Source organism: Pelodiscus sinensis, chromosome 8 (assembly GCF_049634645.1).
Source record: "Pelodiscus sinensis isolate JC-2024 chromosome 8, ASM4963464v1, whole genome shotgun sequence".
Lineage (NCBI taxonomy): Eukaryota > Metazoa > Chordata > Testudines > Trionychidae > Pelodiscus > Pelodiscus sinensis.
In genome coordinates this window covers 12,800,117-12,812,319 of record NC_134718.1, presented here as the reverse complement: position 1 = coordinate 12,812,319, position 12,203 = coordinate 12,800,117, and the positions used below count along the sequence as shown (strand labels likewise).

Sequence of the window (12,203 nt, the reverse complement as noted above, 5' to 3'; positions counted from 1 at the left end):
AAGACACTGTCCATGTTAGCATGAAGGGCATCTGTTGGTATAGGTAATCCAACTTCCAAGGGGGCAGTAGGTAGGGTCAGTGGAAGAATTTCCTTGTCTTCAGCAGAGATTAGGCTCGCTTAACTATGCTGTTCAGCCATGTGGACTTTGCACACCCCTGAACAATGCAGTTAGGCTGGGTTTACCCTAGGAAATTCTTAACTTAAGCCTTCGCTACTGCCATCCATTCCCCAAGCTCCCCCGTAGCACAACATTCAGTTTGTGTGCAGGAATGCAATCCTGCCCCCCTTTTCCACAGTGATCCCTCCTTGGGCATAGCAAAGAGGCATAAGGGTTCTAAGGCTCCACTCCAGGACTATGTCTACACTGGGGGCTTCTTGTGGAAGAACAGCCATTCTTGCACAAGAACCAGCAGAGCATCCACATTGCCCGCCTGCTCTTGTGCAAGATGATTTACAGTATGGTGTCGGAATACAGGGCGTCTTGCGCAAGAGCTACACTTTTTTCTAACAAGTGTAAGCCCCTTGGGCAAGAGGAAGTGTGGACAAGCAGCAGGGGTTTCTTGCGCAAGAAAGCCCTATGGCTAAAATGGCCATCAGAGCTTTCTTGCACAAGAGAGCGTCCACTCTGCCATGGATGCTCTTTCACAAAAGCACATGGCAGTGTGGACCTGTTCTTGCACAAGAACCCGCCAGAGTAGACATATCCCTGATGTCCTTGTTCAGTCAAAAACTCCCTGAAGCCACAGGGAGATCAGCCCCAGGAACGCTTTCCAGTAAGTGTAACAAAACTGATGTCTTTTGGGAAGGCCACATGCAATGAAGTGTGCATCTTCTCCCAAAATTAAAAAAAAAAAAAAAGCACCATTGTGTTTTCCTTCAAGTCTACTAATTTCCCTATAAAGGGATGCAGCCTTAGTCTGTCTAACCTTCATAGTCCCATATCAGTAGCCATTCAGGTGGTATCAAGTTACTATGGACTTAGGATCAGGTTCAGTAACACTAGCCCCACAACAAATACAAATGGACGGTGGACAGCCCCTGACTCATTCACTCTTACCTGCAGTGTTGTAGTTGTGTGGTGTCTCACAAAAAAAACCTGTTATAATAAAAGATGTACGTCATCTACCTTGTCTATTTGTATTTTCTCTTTAAAAAGGTTCATTTGGAACATAATTGTAACTTTGTCTAAAAAAGAGATTTAAGAACAGAAGTGTTATTTCCCTTTTACATTTGATTGAGGAAATCTGAAGATTTCAGACTTGTCACACTGCTGCATAGAACTCTCCCCCCCCCCTTTCCTTCCTTACCCCAAGGACCACTTTTAAAAATGAAACCAGGGCCAAATACCCCACACAGCTCCTTTTGACACCAACTAGAGTTTGGGTGCTCAATCGCTTCTGAAAGTCACGGCAAAGATCTCGGCAGTGCTTTTTATGAACAAAGACTGCCTACTACTCTAGAATAAGAAGGCAGAATGGGGATGGTTCTAGGTGTTGTAAAAGCACTGAAACTCTGGAAAACTGAGGTGAAGTAGGGGCAGATTTGGGGAGTCCACATAGAAAGCACAAGGGGGATATCCTGGTTCATGGACACCAAAGATGCCAGAATTTTTTGAGAGCAACACTCCAGAGCAATGTGAATTCTTTAATGCAGTCCTTACGAGCAGATGAGGTAATGCAGCCTCAGGATTACTGAATGCTCACAGAGTGCCTCTGAATCCATTCCACAGCCCAGTTTGGGATGATTCTTTCCCACTTCCACCCAGAAGCTACCTTGTGCCACACACAGCTACTCAAATACTTAGGGGAGAGAAGTTAGCCCTTAGATTCCAATTAATCTTTCATCATGTGCTTTGAGAGTGAGCAGGTTAATGAAACCAGTAGGACTGAATGTGGTTTTAAACACTTGAGCATCATAGCTTATGTCACAATCCAGCAACATTTTAGAAGATGCTTGAGAAGCCCCCCTCCCATAAGATCAAGAAATTAAATAAGTGACAAATAATAAGCATTACCAAACACACTTCTAGAAACAAAGTTTACTGAAGCACATAGGTCATAAAAAAAAACTCAGTACAAGTCATTTCATAGTAAATATAATACTTAGCCCTCACATGGTGCCTTCTGTGTGCAAAGCGCTTTAGACATTAGCCTATTATTCTAAGACCCCTATGAGGTAGTTAAGTATTATTTCCATTAAAATATACAGATGATGGAAGCAGGGAGGTTAAGTGATTTGTCCAAGGCCAGAGATGGAATTATCACAAAAGCCCGGACCACAACTCTTCATGTGTTAATTCCAAATCCATACAGAAGCCACTGGACTACCTCTCTACAGCTACATCCATTTAAAAAAACCCAAAACAAACCATAGCTTATGTGTCTTGCATTATAAAAAGAATAACTGATTTAAAACACCTCGGGTACGTCTAGACTGGCATGATTTTCCGCAAATTTGCGGAAAAGAGCGTCTAGTTTCGCATGGACACTTTTCCGCAAAAGCACTTTTTGCAGAAAAGCGTCCGTGCCAATCTAGATGCGCTTTTCCGCAAAAAAGGCCCGATTGCCATTTTCGCTATCGGGACTTTTTTGTGCAAAACAAATCTGATCTGTCTACACTGGACCTTTTGTGTAAAAGCTTTGCGCAAAAGGACTTTTGTCCGAATGGGAGCAGCATAGTATTTCCGCAAGAAGCACTGATTTCAGACAGTAGGAAGTCAGTGTTCTTGCAGAAATTCAAGCGGCCAGTGTAGACAGCTAGGAAGTTTTTGCGGAAAAACTTGCCAGTCTAGACACAGCCCTTAAAGTTCGAAGTCAACATTTTTAAAAGTATCCGTAGTCACTTTTTGAACATTATGCAATCAAGCATTTAATTTCATGTGAAAGAGATGTTAAAACATCCTGGACACACTCCTGCAACTACATAAGTTTGAGCAGAGTCCCACACAGATGCAGCCCCAGTGAATGGTTTGACTGCAGTCAAACCTCATGCAAACACAGGGGGATGCCCAGTCTGTAGCCAGCTCTGAGCTCAAGGCAGTTTCTTAAACGTATGCTGGTGCCTTGCACTCACTGATGTTAAAATCCAGTGGGAATTAGGCACCAAAATACCATGCAGAAGGAGCTGGGCCCCAGTCTTTTCAAGGTGAAGCCCAACAGTACAGTATTCAGAGCATAGGGATGCTTGCCTTCAATTCCTGTTGCAGTGCACTTTATAGGGATGTTAATTCGTCTTTTTCAAGAGATATGGTAAAGATAATGAGGTTTTGAAACCCCTCTCTTAGGGCAGAATTCATGCAATTCACTTAGAATGCCAGTATGCACAGAACATTGCCGTTTAAGAAAAACTCCATCTACATTTTATAGTACATAGGTCTCTGAAAAGGGGGATACTGGTGACTTGAATTAAAGGCACACATCAAAGTAAGAAAATACTACACCATATATCCTCACAATTTCCACTGACCTTGTTTAAAAAAAGCTACTTGCTTTTTTTTTGTGTTTGTGCCTCTTCTATTATGGAAGAAATAAGAGTATACTGAACAAAAAGTGAATTTTCAACATAAGTAGTTTCACTCAATACGTGGTACATTCTTCCAGTGAGGAAACAGTTGTAATCCCCTAAAACTTCTCCCATATTCCATATCTCAGTTAAAGCTAACCAACAAATTTGATTATCAGAGACTATTGCTCAGTGAACTGTAACCGGTACCCAGACCAAATAAAGTTATCTGGTGGCTAATAAACTAATACAAGATCACTGCAAACAGCTTGTTGACAATGCCCAAAAGAGGTTAAATTATTCACTACTTCTAGCATCCACCTTCTACACACCTGCTTCCCCCACCCCCTTACTGATTCTCACAAATCTTAAAAACACTGGCCAGCAATACTCCTTATACTTTCCCCTCTTTCACCTTGACAATCATGCAAATTTATGAGCCACCAAATCATTTTCAGGTCTGACCTACGTGGCAGCTTGAATTCTGGCTAATAAAGGTGAAGGGGTAATTTCTACTACTACCACTTGACTCTCCATTTTGTTCACTTTCAAGTAGCAAATCTAGACCCAGGCCTAAGACTTCATTTCTCATATCTGACCAACAAGGATCAAATTCATCCATTGTTTCTTTCAGTCGTTGCCCAAACAAAGGAACCAGCTGGGTCAGCATCCTCTGAGGTGGCACCTGACAGTTTACAAACACTGAAGGAGGAGGAGTAACACTAGAAAAAAACACCGAATTAGTGTTACAATGAGCCTGCTCAGGTTCAACTTTTACTTGGGCATCTCCTCCGCCATGGCCTGCAACTGGACTCTTACTAAAATGAGCAGTACTTTCTTCCACATAGGAAGCCTCCTCATGGATCACTGCTTGGCTAGAGTTCTCTTCAGCTGCTGGATACTGAGGACCTTGACCACACTGCAGGCTTCCTACTGCAAGCGGGGAAGCAGCCTGGAACAGATGTGTGTCTGAGTAGCAGTTTTCAGGTAAAGATATTTGGTAGTATGGATGTTGCTGCAGTGGTTGCACGAGGTGCTGAATTTGACTCTCCGCGGCTCCTAAACCGAACTGGTTTTCTCTAGACACATAAACAGAGTCAAAATGAGTTGGTGGGATCTGGATTTGGGTCCCTGATCTAAAAGTGTTGCCCAAGCTATTGAAATTATCATCTAACCTAGAAAGCTGTTGCCCTGAATGCTGCATGGGCTGACTAGCAACATTTAGATTCCCTTCTGACACACATGGCTGTAGATTGAGTAGACTCTGACCAGACACAAAAGTCTCTGCCATTCTTGGCCTGAAGTAGGTCAGCTTCTTCTTGCCATGATCAGCTTTGGGAAAGATGGGGGTATCAGCTTTTTTATGGTTCAGCTGCCTGGCTCTTCTGTTTTGAAACCACACCTGGGAGGGAATTAACAGAAAGTAAGCCATCATGATCATTGATGTAAGCCGCCTGCCATGCACATACAAATCCACAAGATCAAATTCTACCCAGTTATGTCACTATATGCCTGAGTCAAGACTGCACTTTAGCACCAGTTTTTAAAAAGTATTCCTCCTCCCCATTTTCCAGTTTGGAACGAGTTCCCTTAACTATTTGAATTGCCAGGTATTCATGTCCCTCTCACTCTGAAATATTTTGCCACGGAAAACTACAGCACTCTTTAGAGAGCACAAGCCCCATTCAACTCAACAGAACGGCTCCCATTCATTTTGGTGGGAGTTTGAGCAAGTCCTTGACACTAGCTCTTTGAGGAATTTGCAACACTACTGGCACTGGTTGAAATGAACAAATGCTGGAGCTGGATTAAATTGTAACTTGTCAAAGTTTCAAGAGGTAAAAGTAACTCTTGCTGACTACCGGCTAGAGGCTTTGTCTACACTTAAAAGTTTAGAGTGCAGCTGCAGCAGCCCTTTAAACTAGAAGTGTGGCCATACCGTGAGAGCACAGAAAGAGTTCTCTCCCCACACTATGTAAGCTTCCTCCACTAAGGGAATAGCTAGTAGTGTTGGCAATCTTGCTCCCAGTGCTATAGCCACCTTCACACTGGCACTTCACAATGCTTTAGATTGCAAGTCTGGGGCAGGAGGGTATTTTCACACTCCTGAGCCAGAAAGTTACAACACTGTAAAGGGCCAGTGTAGACTTAGCCTGAGTCAACAACAACATTCAAATCTTAGTGTCCCTTTTCCACCTAGTTGAAAAATAGGGAGTTGACTCATAGGTGGGAACCATTGTTTGCCCAAGTGAACCCTTCTTTCCCCAAAGGCAGTAGCAGAGCTCAATCAGGTCCCAAGGTTTCTATTATCCCTAAAACAAAAAACAAAAAAACTATGCAGCACTTTAAAGACTAACAAGATGGTTTAATAGTTTGTGAGGAGCTAAACCCTGAGGATTTTTAGTTTGAGTTTGCTTACAATCTCCTCTCTCAGATTCAACTTACAGTTTCTCAAAAAGGCCAATTGTGCTCCCTAGGTTAGCAAAGGACAGGTCTCCCCAGTAGTCTAACTCAGTAGTTCTCAACCTTTCTACACTACAGTACCCATTTCAGGAGTCTCATTTTTCTTTTCACCCCAGTTTCACCTCACCTAAAACTACTTATTTACAAAATCAGGCCAAAAAAAGCATCACAACATGCTATTACTGAAATATTGCTCACTGTCTCTGCTGCATCTGTGATAGCCCCACAGCTATGGGAGTAGGATTTGGGGTTGCATACAACACTTGGTTTCAGAGGCCCTACATTAGTTCTTGAAACATACAAGCAAATGTTTCCCACCCCCACAAATAAACTCTGGAATCAGGAGATCAGTTCTTTCTCGCAGTTTCAGGGACCCCCATCTCATATTTCAGCTCCCAAGAAGGAGATCCATGGGGACTCAGGCTCACCTGGGGCCTCTCATAGAGGCTCAGGGAGGGGAACAGATCTCCAGACTCCGCAGAATCGGTCCCTAAAGCTGCACCACACGTAGGGCCACCAAAACAAAAGGGGGGCAGGCCTCTGCAGACCTCAAGCCCTAACTCATCTAGGAGAGCAGCAGCATTGCTCCTGCTGGAGACACCCCTCAATCCGGATCCCCCAGTATCCCTTTTACACGGCACAACCGAAGGCGTAGCTCTAGTCCCGGCCCTCTAACCAAAGAAGGGGAGGGCAAAGCACCATTTCACCAGCGCCTCTCTAAAGACACAGCCAGCAAAAGGGGAACCGCCCCCCACCCCCACCCTCCAGTACCAGTGTCCTTGGAGCCGGTGTAGCGAGATCGGCTCCTGAAGTTACAAGAAAGAGCCACGTCACTGTTGCAGTGGCGTTCACAACACCAAGGCTATACCCTCTCACTGGCCGAGTTCCACCTTGGTTGTTGTGACCATCCCTGGGAAGCGTGCCAGGGCCATGGCCCCCGGGGACCCCGCAAGCCGTACCTGAATCCGAGACTCAGGGATATCCGTCAGGCTGGACAGCCTCTCCCGCACGACGATGCCAGGGTAGGGGTCACTTTCAAACGTCTTCACCAAGAGGTCCAGCTGGGCTTTGCTGAACGTGGTCCGCTTCCGCCTGCCCCCCTCTTTCCGCGGGTTGGAGCTAGCGAGGTGTTGCGTGACCCTGTCTGCTGTTCCTTGTGGGGAGGCAAGACAAGAACAGGAGAGATTTTACAAGCCCAGGAGTAACCCCTTCCCAACGCAGCTGTGAAGAGCCAGGTCGCTTTCCCCGCTAGCAGAATGAGAAGGGTGGGGGAAAAAATCTAATAGTCTAGGCCCCTATGTGCCATGCGTGTCTAGATTTCATCCAGCCCCAAAGCAGCGGATTTTACAATCTTGACTCCACCACAAACTAATTCCTAGCGAGGTTTAAGATGTGGATAGGGCCACTCATAAGTTTCAACTGCTGCGCTTCACTTAGAGCAGTTTTTAAAAGCGCTGGTTTTGTTACAGACATAAAGCCTGTGACATTACTGTTAGACAGGGTCCATGCAGTTGCAAACCCAAAGCATCGAGACTTAAGCCACCCTTTCATGTTAACCAAACTTGGGGGAAATAGCTGAAGATGGTGATTACCTGAACCACTCTGCTTCACTTTGGCAGCTTCCATCTGTGAGCTAGGAGCTGGCTGATGTGCAAAAATAGTCAGCTTTGGTCTTAACTCTTCACTCCAGGAGGCAGAAATGACCCCACCCGCTTTAACTAGTTTGTAGCTTTCTCCTTTGAGGAGCATTGGGTCATTCAATTTTATAATCCCCTTCACCCCAGCAGTTACTAACCCTCCCCCATGCTCCTTCATCCAATGGGGTCAAAGTGCTTTTATCATGTCCTACTGTATTTTGTTACCGATTTAAAAAAGAAAACTGACTGGTAGGCTTGTGCTGTGCTGGGCTGCCTCCCCCTTTTTTAAGTTAAAGTCTGACTCAGAAAGGTGTCCCACACCTCTATTGTAATCAAATCACCAAAATACACACAAGTTAGATCTTGTCCCCTAAGAAGTAGCCACAGTGTCTCTGACTGAGCCTTTTAAACCCTCATATATGAAGCCAGTACTGGCAACTGGGAAAAAGTTTTGCCAAAGGTACAATTTCTCCCTCTTTTATATAACAGTCTGAGAGGAGAAAGGGTAGAGGAAAGAAGGTCTTGTACCTTCTCGGAACCAAATTCCTCTTGCTAACAGATTCCAGGTGAGCAAAGCAGGTCTCCTGCTCCAACAGAACAGGCATTGTTTGTGCAAACCCAGGCCTCCCTTAAGCATAAATGGAGCTCTAATTATGGATATGGTCTTACTGGTTCTGGATATATTCCTTTAGAACAAAAACAATCTCAGATTGTATTGGTTTATGATATAATCACTTGTTTTTCCAGCTTCTTTAAAATAAAATGGAACCATTTAAAAATGTTAGTTCAGTTCTGTTTGCATGGGGGGAGTTTTACCCCGGCATGAAGGAAATTAGGTAGGTAAAATGTCAGTGGTTTTATCAAACATGGATTAAAATTAAAAACATACTGTGGAACATGAACTCTTCAGTCACTTTAAGGGTCACACCCTGTAGTCCTTAACTCTAGTCTAGAGCAAAACTCAGTGTTGCCTTTTGATTAAGCACTTCCTACTGAACCCCAAACTAGGATATGGTTTTATGCATTTATGGCCAAACCCTACTCATTCAATTAAGTTGCCTGTGGAATGTGGGGCCCAAATCTGAACCTCACATGAGTAATTCAAAGGAAGTCAAGGAATTGTCCCTATTAGTAAGGGTTATGGAACTGGGCCTAAGGTAGGATATGCCAATCATGACGGAAGTATTAACTTAAAAGAGAGATCAGAATTATATAAAGCAGCTAATGGCAATATATGTATGCACTAACAGGGATGGTATGAAATTCAATATTGTGTTATATATTGGGAAATAAGGATTACTATAGCAGTGGGTCAATTAGTTTGTGTAATAATTTGCCAAAAAAGACCACTAAACGTGATTACAGAGGAGGTTTCAAGAGTAACAACATAATTACTGTACATGCCTTTCATGCCAAGGTACCACCAAACATTTTGCAAATCTGGGGTGTGCTGCTGCTTACACTGAAGTTGAGTACACATTTGAAATGTAGCCATCAGTTTGTCACACATCAATTTGTGCACTCTTCTTCAGAGTAGCCATCTTCAATCACCAGTTCTCTGGGCTGTCCGGAAGAGTTTCCGTTCCATTCAAATGATAAATAAATACATTTTAGGTGGGGATCATATTGGGGCACATTAATCTGAGTCCTACGTAATATCTCCCAAATTTTGCCCACAAGCCACACTCTCCCCTATGTGTGACTGTACATATGGAATTTCATGCACATGTTTAAAATATGATCATTTGTGTTCTAGCTTTGGTTTCCCTTTATGGGATTTAGATAAACCATGGGGCAGGTCTGGATTAAGGCATGAGCACACTATCAGGGTATGCCTAGAGCTAGTTTCCAGTCAGGTGAAGATGTCTGAATAGAAACTTTCATTTTTAATTCATGTTTCTAGCCCCTACCTGCCAAAAAAATCTTGACAATGTAATCTCAGCATAGCTGCTGCTGTGATATTTGTCTGAGTCTGCAGACAGCCTCTAGTATAGTCCGGAAGAGAGCTAGCTGCTGGAGCTGAAGGGGGGATGACATGGCCCTACCATTAATATGGGAGCAGACTGAGGGCTTATCTACACTTAAAATTCTACATCAGTGCATAGATACTACCTATACCAACAGGAGAGATTCCCCACTCTGCATAAGAAATCAACCTCCCCTAGGCAGAAGTGCTGACTATCCTGCTCAGGGGTGTGGATTTTTCACACCCCTTAGTGTTTTAGTCACACCAGTCTAATTTACTGGTATAGACTACATATCTGCTATTCTGAAAGAGGGGAGACAAGGGAAAAAAAGAATAGTCAGGGGAGTCTACAGTTGGGCTTAGCAACAAAACTAGTGCAGTGACCAGCAGTTTGACTAGCAGGATGATGACTCAGAAGGCCTTGGTTAGCACACCATCCAGATGAATAGAGCAGTTCACACTTCCCCGAGCTATTGTTTCAGATACATTGCCAAGCAGACTCTTTGCACTTCAATGTTTCCAAGATTTTCTTGAGAATGCTAATGGCTGGAGATTTAAGTTTTATTGCAGAAGAAGAAGAAGAAGAAGAAAACCCCCAAAAAGTGAGATTCCAGAAAGCAAGATGGCAGTTTCAAAGGCCCCTCTCTTTCCCCACTCCTGCCCCTTGTGCAAAACCATTACCTCTCATCAAAACAGGTTACCATTGATCCAATGTGTCCTGGCTGATAATGAACTCCAATTGCAGGAATCGGGGACTAAATCACTGAAAACTACAGTAGTTTTGCTATGGATTTCAGGGAGGCCAGTCTGCAGATGTAACAGGGCCCAAGAGAGCAGAAACAGTCAGGAAATACCCAGAAAAATACTTACAGTACAGAGACTGCATAGGATCAGAGACAGGCTGTGGAGCAGCCATGGGTAACAAGGATCAGGAAATACTGTGCAAAAGCAGGCCACTAGCAGCTATGGGGAAACTAAAGGGAAAAGGTTCTACATCTGCTCTAATTTATGCCATAGTCTGCATCAGCCACCAGAGCAGCTCAAATTCCGGAAGGTGCAAAGGCAGGCCTTGAGTTGCACAGCACACAGTGTCACTGAGCATTACTTTCTGTTCATATATACACAACCAGTGCTTTAAAAAAAAATTTTTTTTAAAGGTGCTGGTACTCCAGGGGAAAAATTGTTGAGCTCTGACTGGAAGTGCTGGTACTGCGTACCAGGCAGTACCATCACAAAAAAGCACCGTACGCAACAATATGAAAAATCCTACTAAAACAACACATTCCACTGGTCACACTCCTCTCCCTGATGGGAGGACAAGTGAACAAGCAACTTGTTTCACATATTAATCAAATTGCTTAATGCACTACTGCTACCAAACTTCCACAGGTAAAATATTCACTGATCTGCTGGTAAATTAAGAACCAACCATCTCTAATTCCATACAGTAAACACTTCTTAGATTCATATCCCCTTACCAGTTTTTTAAGCAGAACTTTCCAATAGGGAGTTGTGTTTAAAAAAAAATATCAGTGGTACAACTTTGCCCTCAGATATTTACACATCATAAAAGAGGGGCTCAATTCATGTCTGCTTATCTGAAACACCTCGTTATCTTGGTGTAAAAATTTGCAGCCCATTATTTACTAATCAACAACACTTTGATTCTGGGCCTGACACCAATGCAGAGAGCAACAGAAGAGAGCTATGCCCCTAAAAAAAAAAAGGTCAGAGGATGTCTGAAGAGTTCCAAAAAGATTTCACATTCAAGTGCATTATAATAATGTAGTGTAATAAAATGCATTTGTAATGTGCCCGTTCTAATCTATATAAGTTCTTATGTCACACTCATTACCATTGTATTTCAGTACTTTCCAGAGGTACATTGAGTAAGGTTACTCACACATGTTAGTGATAGAGATGTAGCCGTGTTAGTCTGGGGTAGCTGAAGCAAAATGCAGGACAGAGGAAGTGGGTCTGGCCCACGAAAGCTCATCATCTAATAAACCATCTTGTTAGTCTTTAAAGTGCTACATTGTCCTGCATTTTGCTTCACACATGTTAGTTTGTTGTGTGTCAGGGAGAGAAGTGTGAGCAGGGGAATGTCTTAGTTTAATAGACCATGCATGTCAATAAACGCAGGAACAGATATGTGCAGCCCTAAAATTTCAGATGTAGTCATGTGCTGATGTTCAAAGCAGTTTTCTTACGAATCCTGTGAAAGAAAGAAAGAAAGAAAGAAAGAAAGAAAGAAAGAAAGAAAGAAAGAAAGAAAGAAAGAAAGAAAGAAAGAAAGAAAGAAAGAAAGGGTCTTCAGCACCTTAACAGTAGCAGGGCCTCACGTAATGCTATAGAATACTAAAGAAAACAACAGCATAGTCTGTCAAATTTGATTACAAACCCTAGGCCCCTGAAGCAGGAAAACATGACCTGTGCTGTGTGCTACTGATGCAGTGCCTGAGTTTGCAGGCAGCCAGAAACAATAGCTGTGAGAGGTGGGGGCTACGCTACACCATTCATCTGCATGGGTCATTAAGTCTGAAACTCATTACTTTGTTGTGAAAGGATGCCAACTCCATCTCTGCAGAGGATTTGCTGTCACTAAACGATTATGAATCTGCCGGAGCAGTGCTA

General features: G+C 43.4%; 1 protein-coding gene across 1 annotated transcript; it reads right to left on the bottom strand.

Annotated features, from left to right (window-relative positions):
- Positions 1-3,911: 3,911 nt before the first annotated feature.
- Positions 3,912-7,664, bottom strand: LOC142830485 (uncharacterized). Its single transcript, XM_075935769.1, has 3 exons — positions 7,559-7,664; positions 6,926-7,119; positions 3,912-4,905 (listed from the first exon to the last, which is right to left on the bottom strand). Exons 1-3 carry the CDS (start codon positions 7,590-7,592, stop codon positions 3,958-3,960), a joined length of 1,176 nt encoding a protein of 391 aa, XP_075791884.1. The 5' UTR covers positions 7,593-7,664; the 3' UTR covers positions 3,912-3,957.
- Between the last annotated feature and the right edge of the window lie 4,539 nt (positions 7,665-12,203).